We start from the raw sequence: 17,869 nt of genomic DNA, 5'->3' as shown, positions 1-17,869 counted from the left end.
AAATCGGAGAGAACAGCAACAGTGTCAACATTGGTACTATTCAAAGTGCAATGTTCAGAAGTTTGTGTAATACAAAGTATGCATAAGGCTGCTAGTAGAGAAACTGTTGCTCTGGTGATATGTGAGCCAGTTTGGGGGAGAAGATTAATCAATCAGTAACACAAACCAGTAGTATGGAAAAATTCTATTAGAATGTAACATTAGAAAGGACACACATAGGAGTTGAAAAGAGTGCACAATACAATTACATAAAACTGCATAAAGCGAAAACAAAAACCAAACACCAGACTAGTAGCACTTAGTGTCTCATAACCCAAAATCAAAATGGCTTTCACTAAAACTGAGATAAGTGCATTGAAATCAGATAAAAACTTTGTTAGGCAATGCCTAATTATAAAATTAAACTTGTCTTCATCAAATGTTATCATTTTATATGGCTTAGAAAGACTTCAATTTTGAATATGTGTATCATAGCATATCCTTCTACTGAAATTTACTCAAAAATGCGATACTGTTGCCTAAAATCAGCAATCACTGATTCCTTGTGGCTCAAGCAAGGGAAATTTCTGTCTCTTTATTGGTATAAATTGACCCAGTGACTTTCTAAATCCTGTTGTAACCTGTACTGAAATACTCCTGATCTACTAGCTTGCAGCCTTTCTGTAGGAGAACTTAGAACTATCAGATTTTTCTAAAAACAATTTTATTTTCCTATTAAAGATGCAGTTACTGAAATTATAGTAGTTGAATACTTATTTGTTATATTATATATACCTGATTATACCTATTGAATCTTTAACCTTGACATAAAGAGAATAATCTTAAAGATGTTTTGACTTTATTCTTTTCAGATAATGTCTGTCATTAATAGGAGCATGTGAAAACAAAAACAAAAAAAACTAACAAAACGTTTAAGCCCTCTCCCTTCTTATTTGAGACAAATTTGCCTTAACTTGAGAAGAAAAAAAGAAAGCCAAGTAATTGAAAAATATGGTTGAAATTTCATCATAAATAAAACTTCTTAGTATGAATGAAAGCTGCTTTATTATAACCATTAGAAATTCCATCAGAAATATGAATAAGTAGAGACCCATAGTTCTGGGCAGGGACAGAAACCATAAATAAATGTGGATGGGTGAATGCGATACTCTGACCACTGAGGTATCAGCTTGTTGCTCATATTGCTCCCTGTTTTAGGAACAGCAGTGCTGAATGAGACAGTGAAAAGTTTTGTCTCTTAGGGCAAGTATTAAAACCTAAAGTAGAAACAAACATTACACTGCAGACACAAGAAAAGAGCATGTATTTCTAATATTTACATCTTGAGTAAAACTCTGGATTTGTTCCAAGAATATTTATTTTAAGAATGCATGGGCAAACCTCGCAGGAAGGCAAGTGTTTTGGACAGTTTTTTGATGAAGAGGTAAAGCTTTCCTTATAAAAATTCAGTCAGGTTCTGTTTCTTAAACCAACAATTCCTATACTAACAGGATGATACAGAGTGACTTCATTAATTCACCTTTATCATCAGCTCTGATTAAGGAATCCACAGTCATAACCACACTGCCTGACTGTCATGTCAGAATTAATCTAAGGGGTCTTAGGGGTCTTGATATACGAGTGAGGGTCTTTCTTCTCAGTTGTAGTTTTAAGTGATTTCTAGATTCACTGCATTTATGAAGCACAAAGAGTGCCTTGGTGAAGACTAGGTGATGAACTTCTAAATGAAGTCCTGATCATTCTATTTAAGAACATATTTTGTAAGATTGTCACTTCATCAGAATGTTTACACAATTTTTAATAACTTCTGGTTTCTTATCCTCCAAAAAAAAAAAAAAAAAAAAAAAAAAAAGGAATTAAATATGTTTAATTTGCATTTACTTGTGGCAAATTATATTTCTTAGACTAGATAAGTGAAAAAGTTTGTCAGCACTCAGCAGATAACGGCTTAATCTTATCTTTGCTCAAAACTACATCCTTCTGTAGTGCTTCTTATCCCTAGAATATCTGATATTTATAGGATAAGCTTAAATGATCTCATTATTTTCCTCTATTTCATTCTTTACAACCTTAATGCTTAGATACAGCCCACTATTGTCTATAAAGCATAGAGAAATAAGCAAAAAAGCGTTCAGTGAGATACAATCATTTGATTATCATATATCCATTCTCAATCCCAAAATAATTACACTTTTTATGTCAAAAGCTTTACAGATTTACCACCTCAAGCAATATTTTACAGCTGTCAAAAATGATTTATGCAATAATGACTTAAATTCCAAAATGGAGTCCTCAAAGGAAGAGCTGTCAAACATTTTCACCACAAATCACATTTTAAAATAAGAATTGATATTCTGTATAAACAATATCATACATTCACCTATAAAGGAGATTATATTGTTATATAACTTGTGGAAATGAAGTTGTAAAATAGTGAGGAACATAGTGTACAGCTGCTTTGATATCAGAGTATAATTTTTGAATTAAACAGATGTTAGTGCCTTATTGGCAAGATTTAAAAAATCTGTTTCAAAATAATAGTTCTTGTGCATTTATCTTTTATTTCTTATTAAAGGGATATTTACATAAAAGATAAATTTTCTGAGCCTTTACATCCATGAGAAGTTCCAATGAGAACTTGTTCTATAATGACAAATTATGAATTTAGACCCTTAGATTTGGCATCCTTTTAACCATTTTTCTCAGTAGTCATTACTATTTTTAATAGCTAAATAATTGTCTGCTGTGGCACTACTCCAACATGACAGGGGATTAGAATAACCTGAACAGTCAGGATTGCACAAGTAGCCTTCTGAAAGGAAAAATGAGTGAGAAGAAATAAATGCAAAATGTAGGCCATATTAACAATATTATTCTTATAAAAGTACTGCAATGGGAACTAGTAAAGCTGTTAGCTGAAAACATTAAAATCCTCTGAGGATGAGGTATCAGTACGGTTGGGACAGGGTTTGCTGGTTGTGTCTGTTATTCTGCCACTCTACATTTATGCTTTCTGCACAACTATATGAAGCCATCACAAATATTCTCCCCCTCTTCTCTGTAACTTTTCCATTCTGCATAGAGCAAATGGAAACATGCCTCATACAGGTAACATGTTTATAAACTACAATACATTGAATTTCTACTCTTTTTTAACTGTTGTATCTTTTCTGCTGTATTTAAAGCAGCGTAGATTCAAACAGCCGCCATTTTCTGAAAATCAGCCTGCTGCAAAAATTATCCATGCTTCTGCCCCCTTTCATTAAAATGTGTGACTTGGCCAAAAAAATAAAGCATTCAATCTTGTATCATCAGTAAGTTAAAATGCAAAATCTTGCATTTATTTCATCTTGAAGTAGCCTATGTACAGTAGAAAATATTAGAATCCTAAATCCCCATATATATGAAATAGCATTTTTCTAAGTTAGAAGCATTCCTTCTAAGTTGAAGTTTATAGCTGAAATATTTTAAAACAGTATGAGGTAGCATTTAGAATTTAAAAGGAAAATGAGTAGTTATATAATGATTCCCTTTTTGAACTCCGCATGTCGGACTTTTAATGATAAAATAGTTTTGAAAGTGAGAGGATATATGATCCCACTCACATTTGAAATACTAAAAAAATTTTTGGAAACACTAAAATTCCAGTTTAATCTGTTGCTATACAAAGTAAATGACAGTGTGGTAGGAATAAACTTTTATTTGCATTTCAGTACAATTTTTACTGAGGACTTCGTAGTAAAGCCATCAGACACATCTGTAGTTACCACCTTTAGCCACTTGACACCTTATGAGCTGTCTTTCTCATTAGTATGCTTAAGTACTATGTTAAGTACTACACAATTGATAGCTATGAAATATATCTGTATGGAATGCCAAATCAAACTTTCAAGCAGTGGGCAGTTCAGAACTGACAGAACTTGGGTCACTTATGTGGAAAAAGTTACATGTGTAACTGCGCTGGTACTGAGCTCTCTAAATATTTTCATATTCACTCACACCAAACAATGGAAAGTAAATAACGAGGCACTAAACTCTCAGAGTTAGAAATTTTGTTGAATTCATTCTGCTTCAGAAAAAGTCTTTATTAGCTGTCACTACTATGTATATTTTTCAGTATAAAAAATATATCCAAATTTTAGATGAAAAGCAAAGTATATATTTTTGGTAATTTATAGTAGCTATACAACACGCTTACCAAAATGTATTATATCCATCATACAAGCAATTTAAATTTTATAATACCACACAAGCTTCAGTACCTTTTCTCACATTTTCTACAGCAATTGAACATTATGTGTACCAAACAGAAAAATCGAAATATACAAATGGTCAAGCTGTCAGGGAGTTATGAATTTGAGTGCCAGACCTATCTTGTGTCTTGTCATTTTTTACCTACAATCAATGAATTGATATTTGAAATGAAGTTTAATTGTTTAAAAATCATCTTTATTTGTTTCAATTTTGCAGTCCACATAGGGCACAAAGATGAGTTTCCTGTCTCATCAAGTAAATTTTACAAGAACGTGTCTAGAAATATTAGCCATATATTTTTGAAGTTCCCTAGCCTTTGAACATACAGTTCTTTAAATTCTTCACAGAAGTGAATTTACTGAAACTCTTACGCATTAAATTGTTTACAGCGAATAATCTATTTATAATGTACTTCAAAACTTAAAAATATTTAGAAAGGGTATGGCAATTTTTGTGGACCATTTTGCTTTGACTTGGCTCAAGTAGATTATAGTGTGTTATATTATGACAAGACTCATCATATTTAGAAAAATACATAGTAAGGTTAACCGATGGATAAACAGTACTTCGGTTAAGCGCCTTCCCTATCCCTCAGTACTTTGGAAGTCTGAAGTACTATTAAACAACCAGATCTCAAAACAATGCTCTAGGCTTGTGGCTGAGAAAGTTAGCAATTACATGCAATTACATTCTCCATTTGCAATATTATTTTTAACATATACCAAGTTAACACAAACGCAGGCTAGATGCATACAGACACAGTCAGTTCTCTTGATGAATCTGTGTTCAAGGCACAGCTACAACGGTCAATCTTGAGCAAAAACTACTGCAGACCACCTAACCAGATTTAAGAATAAAGGACTATAATGAGAATATGTTAAGAACATTCAATATTGGTAGAGTGGGCAGAATGAGTGGCCTGAGTCCTATCTGAATTGTACCTGACCAAGCTAAAAATAATACGAGGTCTCTACAAGATAACGGCAGAATTACTAAGAGCATGATTTAACTCTGGTACTTTAAAATATGAGAGTATCCTTTGCATGAATTTCTAAAATTGATGCAAACAAAACACTGGCACTTCTCCAGAACTAATTTAAGCTTAGCATTTGAATATGAATTTCCTTTTCCTTCTCTCAAGAGCATATGCAGAGCAAGAGACAGAGTAAGGCACACCACACATTCATTATCTGGATTTGTTTGAAGGATGGATGTTTCTGTAAATAACGCTGGGTAATGAGAAAAAGAAAAAAAAGCCTACACATAAATATTAGGTATCATAGTTAGTTTTCATGTGTGTGCATTATTTGAACAGCAAATACAGTCATTTACTCATGTCATGCTCTCTTAATCAAGAAAGCATCAGCAAGATACATTTAGCCACTCTTCCTTATATCAGCAATACTGTTAACAGATACTGTATCTTCACCAAAAACCAAGAACGCGATTCATAGTTTAACCATCCTCATTATTTTACTATGCCAACATAATTCTTGGATAAATTCTGTGATTCAAGTATAGATACTCCAAATTCACATTATCTCATCTCTGAAAAGGACTGATACTTTCTTGTTTATAGGTCATTTTCTTTTTTCCCCTACTTTTAATCCCATTGTCTTTTTCCAAGGAAAATACTGCATTTAAACCATCCAGTTGCATTGTGTGAGACTGGCAGAATTAAGACCAGAAACTCATACTCATGTCATTTTTACTTTCTGTGAGCTGTAGTTCATAAAAATTAACAGTTACAGAATTCCTGCTTCCTGTTACCTTTGCACTGTAGTAGGGCTGTTTACAATAGGAAATTTACACCTAATTTAAACCTAGGAACCTTTTGTTCAACAGTCGCAGATGCAGTGCTAACCTCATTCAGCTGATACAGTCCGCATACACTGATGTACTCTGTGCACCTGCTAGTATCAAGGCAAATTCCCTTACTACTATACTAAAGTGTACTTCACTGGACTTCAAAGGATTTATACCATTACTTCAGGGAAGGGTCTGGCCAGCAGATCAGACACATTTTTCCAGATAACAAAATACACAATACACAGAAAGTCTTGACAATAAAAACAGGCTTTACCATCTTTGTGATAGTAGGTAACTTCCACTTTCCTCTCCTCTGACCCCAGCAGTGCTTGAGCAATTTGAGCAATATGATGTCTTTTGGTCTCTGGTCCATGAAGAAAATCACAGGTGCAAGGTTTCTGCATGACATCTGGCCTGGAGAACCCAGTCATCTCACAGAACCCATCATTGCAGTAGATGATAGCACAATTCTGTACTCTAGCATTAGCAATGATGAATTTTTTATCTGCAATAAAAGAAAGTGATGCATTTTTTAGTACTCTTTCAACTTTTCATAAAGTGTTGATGGCACAGATGGATGCTAAACAACCACTCTTTTCACTGGGATGCCTGAAATGCAGAGATTTTCAGTCATTTAATATATTTAATTTGATCCACAGGTTTTAAAGAAACTTCAATGAATTTAGAATGCATTAAAAGTGAAGATAGTTGCCTTTTAAGGAAATAAAACCAGACTGCAATTTTTCACAAAACTTCTCTTGACTTCAATTTTTTTTTTCCTTTTTAGCTACACTGAAACCCAGATGATAAGGAAGGTGATGAGCACTGTCCTGTCAGCCATGACACCAGAGAAAGTCATTAAAAAGTTAGTAGGTGTTTTCTTTTTCTTCTTTTTTTCCTTCTTCCCTAGTGTGTGTGTGTGTGTGTGGGGGGGGGGGGGGGGGGGGGTCTGCAAATTAGAGGGAAGAGGGTTCTGCACAAGTAGGGATTTCCTGCAAAAAAGCACAACCAGCTGAGTATACTAAGTAGGGATTTTCACAGAGTTGATTTTATAGTCATTGTTTTAACAAAGGTATCTGGAAAAGAACATGATAAACCTTTGTTCTCTGTGCTTATTATAAGGTTACACTTATAAAAGAAAATATTCCTTTGCAAGAACATGAAACTCAAAGCACATCAAAATCCAAGGTTGTAGCATTTGAAACTTTTTTTTTTCTTCACAGTCCACTGAAGCTCTGTGCCTTTGTCCAGCATACTTTCCCAAATGCTCCCCTGGGAGAAAAGTTTAAAAGTTGTCATTTGACTGTTATTTTCACTTGTCACAGTTCACCACTATGACACACTACTCCCATTTTAATTATAAATATACAACTTTAATGTGATTACTGTCAATACTGTCAGTTTCTACTTACTCTAATCACACTATTCATTCCCTCGCTTCAGAGGGGACTTTGTACATGATACCAAGGTAGCAGCACAAGTCTTCATAATTTTAAAGATATCTTTTAACACTGAAATACTTGGAGATACCTCATTTTTGCTTTTTCCACCATCTTACAACCATGACGAATTTCCACTATCACATGTATATTTGGTAGAAAGTAGTTTAATATTCAACATACATAAAAACTTGTCTCAAGTAGCAACATTAGCTTACTATTTGGTTAAATTAGGACTACGAAGTCTGTCTTAATTTTATTTGTATTGTAAGTCTGTCTTAATTTTATTGAATTGCTAACATGTCTAAGTATAAGGAAATACAGAAGCTTAAAGTACAAAAGCTGGACTTAGCAGTAAGGGTTTGCACTAGACTGATGCTAAAAATATGCAAAATATTTAAATAAATGTACATATGTAAAACTACTGTTTCTAAATGAAATTCATTTTAAGCATCAAGTGTTCCTTCTTACTGTTTACAGTAAACCAGAGTTCAGGCCAGGAAAACCACTCCAGCTTCAGCCTCCTTGACAGGTAGCAAACCGCTGCATTGGAAAAGATCTGAGACTCCCTGAGGATGCATTTCACTGGTCTGATAGATATTTCAGGCTTCCATAAACAAAGCAAATATTTGATGGCTATATTCAAATTCAGTCATGATGACAAGGTAAGAATATTTTCCATTTAATAGCTCCTTTGAATATGTTTTTTTCTCTATATCAAAGTCTGCTTGTTCTGCTGTATTTTGAAAAGACAATGATAATAATTATTAATAATGATATCGATAAATCTAGCTGATTTTCTCAAATATTGTATAGACAAGCAAGATTGTAAACTTGGCATTTCAGCCATCTATAGTTAGAACAAGGTAACGTATAACTTCTATAGTCACACAATACAGATGCAATGAAAAACTGTTAATAGAAACAGGAGGAAAAAAAAACCAACAACCGAATTATTCAAGTCAGTAATCTGCATTCAAAAACAGCGTTAATTCTGTGAGGGATCCCCTCCTCACCTCTGGGGTTTTCCTTCCAAGCTGCAAACTTAAAATAGTCTGGAGCTGCTGTTCGTTTAGTCACAAGCAGAATCAAACTACTGTAGCAAAATAGATAGAAAGAGAGAACTTACTTTGCCCTTCAAATTTTCGTATGATTGTACCCAAAAATGTATTTTGTGGTGCCACATGGCCTCTGCGAACAGGCATGTTTGTACAGATCTTCGGCTTTCTGTGCACAAGGACTTCTCCAAGGATCTCCTACACGGCTCCAGCCCCGAGCACCGAGCCAGCTACCCTTTGTGAGAAATCATCGTCCTTTGGAGCTCGGAAATCTCTTCCCATTAGCACCACTTCTAGACACACGCTTTTCCTATCGGAGTCAGATCCATCCCCCAGTTCTTTCTTTTTCTTTCTTTCCTTGCTTTCTTTTCTTTTCTATTTTTTTCCCCGGCGGACCGTGGACGCTATTGTCTGGGGCGGGTAGGGGTGGGGTAAAGCAGGAGGAGGTGGGGGAAAGATTACGAGGGTAATCGATCTCTAGCACCAAACATCGCCAATTTTCCAAAGCAAATGGCTGTGACCCGGCAGTTTCCGACGCTGTAGCGATGCTTAGAGGGCTGGAAGACTAATGTTGCTCCGCTGCCAGAGGGAGTGACGTTCCCCCCCTCCGGGCTTCACCACGGCGCGCAGCAGCTCGGATTACTCAAGCGTGGCTTAGCAAGAGACAGCCAATAAATCTCTTCCAAACTCCGCGACAAACAGCGGCATCAGGAACGCGCTACACCCGGCCCCGCCGCGACGTGCCGCCTCCCCCGCCGCCGCTGCTAGGGGGAGCGAGGACCCAGGGAGGGGGGGCTCCACCGCCTCCCCCGGCCCCATCGGCTCCACCCGGCCCCACCGCCCCTCTCAGGTCTCCCTAGCGTGTGCACTCCCCGTCTGCGGGTGGGGGGCGCTATTGGGGATCCACATTCAGAATAGGGACTAGAGGGGCCCTCGAGATCTCTCCCCATCCTAACGAACAGGCTCGGCCCTTACGCCCCGGCGTGACCCAGGGGAGGCTTTCCCTACGCCCCTATCCTGGCGACGAAGGGGGAACGCTCGGTGCCGGGCAGAGTCGGGTTGCCTCTGAGCCGCGCCCCGCCCGCCGGCCGGGGAGCGACGGATAGAGGCCGAGGGTCGGCGCTGGGCCGGGCGCTGTCCGTGGTCCTGCAGCCGCCTAGCCGGCGCTCATGGAGGCGCCGCTGCCCGCGATTCCCCCGCGACTCCCCCTCCTCGCCCCTCTCGGGTTCTGCCACCCCACGGCAGGAAGCTCCCCGAGGGAGCGGCTGTTATTTTAGTCTGTCATTAGGGCTCTCTGCGCTACCCAGTAGGCAGAACGGTGTGCGTTCAGCACTGCGAGGTGATACGAGGAGAGAGCTGAGGGCAGCCATGCGGTGCTGGAAAGGCATCTTCAGGGCAGCAACGGATTCTTAATAAACTCACATGGAAAAAATAGAGGGGCACCTGCTCCCTGCTCTTTGTAATAGGGAGCGCAGGACATCGAGCAGGCAAACCACTGCCTCCCACCTGTTCTCTCCTACAGCACAAGCAGGTGTTTCCTTATTCCCATGGGTTTTTCTCAGATGTTGCCTTTGTTTCACTGTTACCGTGTGTCTTCCTCTGTATCTGTCAGGGGAGGGATGCAGTCTGATGAGTATGTGGGCATATTTCTTGACTAATTTCATTTAATCTCATCGGAATCATTCTGGATTTACACAACTGTAAATAATGTCTGAAAACAGTGCCTATACATACACAAATTTCATTTAGAAGGCTGCATAGTAATTCACTGTATACTAATTATAAAGCCTCAGCTAAATTAAGTGGTGTGTAATCAAGTACATAATCAATCTTAGGAAGTGGGCGTTGCCCATTTACAGAAGCAAATATTTTAATCTGCGTGTTCAGATGTATGAATCAAAGGAATAACAACCATATGTATTATTTGTAATCATAATTTTTAAAGAAGTGTATCATTTTCTCAACTTTCTGATCATCCCCGGAGAACGAAATTCCAAGATAATTTTTACTTGCTTTTAACATACAGAAACGTATATGAGGCTGCAGGTTGATTTTTTTTCTCTTTCTGCTGTTTAACTTGATATCCAAGTATTGCCCTGAAAATGTGTTCAAGTTCCCAATAACAGCAGCAGAAATAGTGGACATAAATTAGAGGAGCATATTTATTTTCATACTTGGTATAATAACTAACATCTAGTCAAATTTTAATTGCCATTGTTTTTATTTTTGTATAAAGAAATGGTACTGTAGCGTTTCTAAAACAGCAATAGAAAATTGTCACAATAAAATTGTGACCTGTACAAAACAAGCAGTTTATTTCCAGTATTCAGCAGTTCATAGCAAACTAGGTCAACTGTGGAACCCTATAGGTTAGGAGAGTCCAAAGTCCTTTAGTTGCTTGGCTGTCAATACATAAATAAATTCAATATTTCAGATCTCACTGAAGTACCATCTTTTCATGTTGTTTATCCTTTGTTTTCATGAAAGAGCAGAGGCATAACTCCTCAAGTCCTTTTCCATTCTGCCTCCTGATATTGTGTTAATATACATTGGGGTACAAATTTTTGTTTTATGATGACATGGTTGGTTTAGGAACTGACCAAGATAACCCCAATCAAAACTAAATAGCTGCTGCTCAAAGACAAGATCTGAAATGTACTTTCTGACAGGGAATGAATTCACAAGAATGATGGGATATAGTAACTACATGAGCAATAGGTGACAACAGAAAATCTGTTATCACCATGATTTATACCCCTGCAGTGCTGTAGATGCTCTGTTGCTCTTGGAGTGCTTAATACTTATTTTGCATAAAGCTTTACAATTTTCTGTAACAAGCCAATAGTGAGAAGAAGTACAAGATATCTTCAAATGGTCAATTTAGTAACACAGAGAGTAAAGTGATCATTTGAGAGAATTTACATTTGATTGGGAAATTTATGCATGTAAGTGAAAAAAGTTTGAATGCATCATAAATATGCCTCTCAACTGTGATGAAAGAAGAGGAGAATGCCATGGAGATCTACATTTTATCTCTAAAGTTGTACAGTTTCCAGGTCTGCAAGAGAGCAAAATACCAAGGGAGGGTCTCTCCTGAACTAACCTGTATCCAGCACAAGTGTTCCTTTGTCCTCTGCCCCTCACAGCACTGCCCTAGCCACAGGCCAGCCATGGCTCCCCAGTAAATACCGCTGTTCCACACCAAAAGAATATATGGCATTTCCCGGTCTCTATTGAAACAGAGATTTCAATGGTTTGCTGACATTTTAACTACTTTCCTTTCAAGTTCCTTAGGAGAATTTACAAAGGTGTATGTGTTACTGACCTATTTTGACATTTTAGCATTTATCAATTAAACCTTTTATCTTGAGGAGAAGATAACTCTGGGGAAATATCTCTGATCATATTTCCCATCACTTTGGTGAAAAAAAAAAAAATCCAGTTTCAGTTTCAGCGTTCTTATCATCCTTAACTATGCTTTTAACTCTTTGCTGCTCCAAGAGGCTCTCTAAAAGAAATGTTCCTTTCCAGCTTAAATAATTTTTCACTGCATTCTGTTCTTTCTGTTTCATTCTTGTCCTGATTCTACAGCTTGCCCTCCTGTGGATAAAAGTATATTAGTGCAATCCCATTTGAATAAATACTTCATATACTGGAGTAGCATACTGTTAAGTCATGATAGTTATTTTCTTTTGTGTTTTTTTTCTGTTGTTTTTTTCTTGTGGATTTTTTTTTCTGTTGTTCTAGCTAGCATGAGATATCTGTGTTGCTTTGACACAGCATATCATGTGTGAACTGTCATTTATTCATCCATCTGTGCTTCCAATTTTAAATAAGGCTGGGAATGTCTTCAGGGCTGTTGAATGAAATATTGAAACTTTATCTCAGTTCCATTTTGTACTAAGATGGCCTTTGTGATTCCTTGACAGATTTATGCCTTTTAATCAACGCCTTGTGTTTTTTCTTTTCTCTCTCCTTGCTTCCTTGTCTTTTCTCTTTTTTTTTCCCTATTTAATACTATCTTTCTAAAATTTCAAGTTATAGCACTAGATTTTGTTTTAATCCCTCTCAACGATAGTTATAATCAATTATGCTTTGAATGGCTGGGATCTAGGCAAAAAATACTTTGCACAGACAAAGTATGTAATTGCCTGGGACAACAGGCTGCCAAATTACCTCTGTTGGAGAAGATAGAAATCAGCTGTTTGAACATCACAAGTAGCCAAACAGTAAATCTCTGCTGATGCTACTGAGATTATAGGGTTCATGTGGTGGCAGTTGCTGATGTAGAATTGGCCCCTTCTAAAAGCAACTTGTCTTTACTTACACAGGCAATACCTGTGAACCACAAAGTATTACACCCAGGTTGCCTACACAGTGGTCTATATTGCATAATGGAAATATTTCATTATTATTGTTGCAAAATTCACCTTGAGTTAGGTTTGATTATGGTTATGTTGTGGGTGTTTTTTTTTTTGTTTGTTTGTTTGTTTTTTCACTTCTATTGCTCTCTGAAAATAAAAAATAAAAGCTTCTACTTCTGGCAAGGCTGTTCATGTTAAAGATATTGCAGAGATATAATGAATTTTTCTATTTGGCTCTAAGGTTTACTTCTTCACTGTGTCTGCATATAGACCTCATTAGTATTCAGGTCTTCAGCTGTCTCAATGAGAGCAAGGATATCAAGTTTTTAGTATCACAAAAGGACAAAACAAGTGTCCACAGCATATTATGTTCTAAAAAGTGATTACAAATTTCTTACTAATTTTGCAGCTGAGTACCTCAGTAGCCTCAAAAGACATATATTATAGTTACTTTGGATTTTATATAGTATATTTTATGTGTAGTTCTCTCTTATGAGCTGCAACTTGATGATTATGAATCACAAGTGCAAAACTTAGAAATGTAGAACTTCTGTGAGCTGAATCTTCTAGGCTGAAAGAGCTAATGTAACATAATGTAGCAGGAAAGTAAAATAGCAGGTAACAAGTTTTTCTGGAAGGATTCATAAAAAGTTAAGTTTGCTATTCTAAAGTGTATGTTGTTCTTATTATATACTGTGTTAGAATGCCTAGGGATTCAAAACCACATGCCTTAGGATTTCTCTGGAAGTAGTATGTATAGGTCATGAAAACAGAATTACGAAAAGCATCAATATATCCATCTATTCTATGCCCTGCCAGTGGATTTTTCCCTTCAGTATATTTGTGTTTGTATTATTCATTTAGGATTTAAATTATTCAAGCAATGAGGCTTCCACTTCTTCCTCCGAGAGACTCTTTCAATATCTCTCTGTCTCACCACAGGGTTTCATTCCCTCATATTTAGCCACAGTTTTGGTGTGCACTCGTGCTTTGGGAGTTTACATTATTTAGACGCTCATCTGTTTTTTTTTTGCATTTTTGGCCAATAATGGGTGCCTTAGATTACTCCTTGCTGACCCCCTCTGGCCACTTACCAGTGATAGAAATGACCCCAGCATGTTCTGTGCCTCTCAAAGATTTTCTAGCTAGATTATAGTCCTATGCTCATGATTCTGTGAGCTTTCATTTCAGAAAGAATGCTGTTAATTACCAGGCAAGATATCAAACGTACTTTTATTAATTTATTTTTTTTACTTCTACAGTATATAGGGAAATATTAACAGCTTACAATAGCAGAACCCTCTTTCATATATTTGTGAATAATAATTCCTTATCAAGGGAAACATAATTGATGATAGAATTTTATCTTCCATGATAATATTTTAGAATAATGGTTCGTGTAAGAACTATCATATCTAGATCACATATCTTAAGTTTGGTCTCTTCAATAGTGTATACCTAATAAAGATGGAGTGAAATGGGAAAAGAAACAAATTCTGATTTGTGTGTATTCATTGCTTGAGAATGAAAAAGGTAAATTCTTGCCTGTGAGATATTCATTTAACTCAGTCCATCTATTTCTAAAATGACTTATCTGTATGCAAATTCCCATTGCCTTCTTCATAGAGAATTCAATAATTGAGTGATAGGACTATCATCTGTCACCTGAATTTGATTCCTCTTCTTAGCTTCTCCATTGGGTATGCTGTGCAATTTGGATCTATTTCATGACTGTATGTTCTGTGTGTTTTTTTAATGAAGAGTAATGAAATAGTGCACCTTATACTTGGCGCCCATTTAGGGTTAATTCTGTCTGCCTACCTAATGCATATGAAAAGTACGGCAGTGGCATAAATCTTCCTGAGGTAGCGAGCTTTATGGTTTTGCTGAATTTTTTCCTACTTTAGCTGGAGCAGGCATGCAAGGTTTGTGTACTTGGAGAAAACCAGTAGATGAGCTTGCCTGAGCTACAATCTTTAGGGTGTGTAGGTCCAGTACCTTTCATTCATTTCCTTTCAAACTGCTTCATTTCTAAGCAATCATAAACAAAAATGTACATTATCAGAATCGTTCACAGAATTCTCACCCTTCCCAACCAGCTCTCTACCAACTTCAGAGAGGTCACAAAGATGAAGAATCTCACTTTTATTCCGCAGCCTTTTTCCTAGTATTGGACTATAGCAGCTGAATTTCTGATGGACTTGGTAGTATTTCCATACGCTGATGGCTTAGCAAACAGTAGGATAGCCAGAGCTCCTCTTTTTCTTCCCTCTGCCCTGCAGCAACTGACAGTGAAGCATTCCTGAAAAGATGCAGGGGAGAAGGGACAACAGATGCTCTGAAGGAGTTTGGTTCACATAGGAGGTTTTTTTGAGAGTGACCAAGAAGCAGAGATTCCCTTGGACAATACCAGATTGAATGTGTTTTCAATCAATAACCACTCATAAATTTCTTCCTATCAAGGGTTTATTTTAAAATCAATAATATGCAGTTTTGAAGCATATAATGTGGTCCAATTTGGGCACCACTGTCCTGGCAGTACAAATTATTCTAGCAGAATTTTATTCTGATAGATAAATATGGATTTTGTTTTGCTTCCCTTCTTTGTGCTCAACCGTTATAATTAGGATAGATTTCATACCCACCCTTCAACCTAGAACTCCTTGTCCCATGTTTTCCATCAGTTTCCACTTTCTGCCTTCTCTATGTGACTCTTATCTGCTCGTTATAATTGTTTACTTCTGTGTTTCAGCCTCACAGAAAGAGGGAGAGAAAGAACAAGTGGAGGGAAATTCAAATGGACCAACAAAATGCATCAGAAATTAACAGTTTGCTAGGACTTTAAAGAGGGGCAGACTGACAACTTCATATTCCGTAATCAAAGGGTACAAGAGAAGACACTGGAATAGGACAAGAATTGTGACATGGTAAAATTTGGTAGCCAAATATAAAAAGTGACTTTCATCAACTCAAATTATAGTTTCAAATGCTTAGTTTAGCTGAAGTGTTTCCCAAGAGTGTTTATCCTACTATTCCTAAGAACTGTTGTCTGACCTGAAGGCCTTATGGCTGTAAACAGAGAGCTGTGATCTTGACAGTTTTGGATAGGATGTCCCAGAAGTCAGCATAAGAAAAATATTTTATTTCATGCAGAAGTAAAAGAAATAAAAAATTGTATGAGACTTTAGTGCTTAATATCTCCATACTAGCTTAAGGATGTTTTTTTTTTCCTCCTGAATATCTTAGTACTCATAGTAGTACAGTATGTTTCTATGTTAATCCGAAAACCCAGACAAGCAGACTATGCTTTTTCATTTTTAGTGCTCTAAACCTTCTTTGCTCTTTCTGCATTCTGTTAACATACTTTACAGTCTCCTCATCTAAATAAGGTAACTGCAGTTTCTGCACTGCACTCACTTAGTCATTAACGATCTTATTATTAGCATATTCTAACACTCAGTTCTGTAGGCGAAGCTTTCTCCACCTGGTATATATGCGTATGTTTTGTCCATAAAACTGTATTTTCCCACACTTGATTTTCAATATTATTCTCCCAGTAATAATATTTCTCTATAATTAACCAGAGTCCAGAATCATATGGAATAATAATTCCTGACACTGTAGTAATCAGTGCTGCTGTTCACATAGCTATCCACAGTACTTTGCATATATCCAGTTCATATATTTCTCTTTCAGTATTTCCACTTTTATTTCATTTAATGCCATGAGATCACAGACAATTTTATTGCGAACATTGGTGTTTGCCTAATTCATGTGAACAGACATCCATATCCTGAAACATCAATCTGTCACAAATGTAGTGTATAAACTGATCTATTGTCTCTGCAGATAAAATACATGTAATATAGGCCACATTTTCAAACCCAGGTGCCTATCTGAATCCAGCAATTCCAGAACTGTATTAATGCAGCTGCAAATGAATGGCTACATTTTTCATTAGTGTTAAGGACTGCATTCAGTAACCCCAGTGAAGCCAATATGAAATGTAGGTATTTGGCAAGTGAGAATTTTTCTCATAATATATGATGACAGTGAGGGATGACATATATTGTTTTTTTGAAAGGGGCATTTGCTGTCTGAAATGGATTTTATTACAATAATCTCTCCTAGAATTCCTCTCTTTGCCACTGTGTCTATTTCATTGTAATATAATTAAGATACACATTGTCATTCTCCTCCTTCTCTATTTTCCAGCACTTATCTATCATTCAGTGTAAGGTTTTGGCAGGATGAATAATCAAAGTCAACTTTTCTGCCATACCCAAAAAATGCATTCAGGAGTAACAAATTTTGCCCACAAACTTGTCATACACAATTATCTAATCATTATTTTGCTATTTTCTATTTATCATTTCTTTTCAAGTTATTTAGGGCAGATGCTTATTAGATCACATTATAGATATTCTATTAATGGTTATGATAATTTTTAGTATTTATAAACTGTTTATTTTCATAGTATAATAGCCAAATTTTGTGTCTTATTTTAAAGAGATTTTCTATACATTGTACAGCACCCAAAGCAGTCCCTCAGAAGCAGTGGTTTTGTTCTGTAATTAACTGTTCAGATGTTTTAGAAAGCCAGTTTCACAACTCTTCAAAAAGCAATTGTAGTATCAGGGGATGGCCTGGGTTGAAAAGGACCTCAAAAATCATTGAGTTTCAACCCCCTTGCTGTGGTCAGGGTTGCCAGACACTAGACCAGGCTGCCCAGAGCCACATCCAGCCTTGCCTTGAATGCCTTCAGAGATGGGGCATCCACAACCTCTCTGGGCAACCTGTTTTAGTACGTCACTGCCCTCTGAGTGAAAATATTCCTCCCAGCCTAAATCTCCTGTCTTAGTTTAAATCCATTCCCCCTTGTTTTATAGTTGATAGTGATCAACCCATGTAAACAGTTCCTCCCCCTCCTGTTGATACACTTCCT

General features: G+C 36.7%; 1 protein-coding gene across 1 annotated transcript in view; it reads right to left on the bottom strand.

Annotated features, from left to right (window-relative positions):
- The window catches only part of KCNH7 (potassium voltage-gated channel subfamily H member 7), a 195,637-nt gene extending 186,329 nt beyond the window's left edge, over window positions 1-9,308 (bottom strand). Inside the window, exons 1-2 of the mRNA XM_065751023.1 lie at window positions 8,632-9,308; window positions 6,338-6,568 (exon numbers count right to left, since the gene is read on the bottom strand). Of these exons, the coding sequence (XP_065607095.1) occupies window positions 6,338-6,568; window positions 8,632-8,707 (307 nt within the window). The 5' untranslated portion in view covers window positions 8,708-9,308. The remainder of the gene's footprint in view (window positions 1-6,337; window positions 6,569-8,631) is intronic.
- Between the last annotated feature and the right edge of the window lie 8,561 nt (window positions 9,309-17,869).

Source organism: Cyrtonyx montezumae, unplaced genomic scaffold (genome assembly GCF_038088225.1).
Source record: "Cyrtonyx montezumae isolate F1298 unplaced genomic scaffold, pur_monq_1.0 scaffold_7, whole genome shotgun sequence".
NCBI lineage: Eukaryota > Metazoa > Chordata > Aves > Galliformes > Odontophoridae > Cyrtonyx > Cyrtonyx montezumae.
This window is presented reverse-complemented; position numbering and strand designations above follow the sequence as displayed.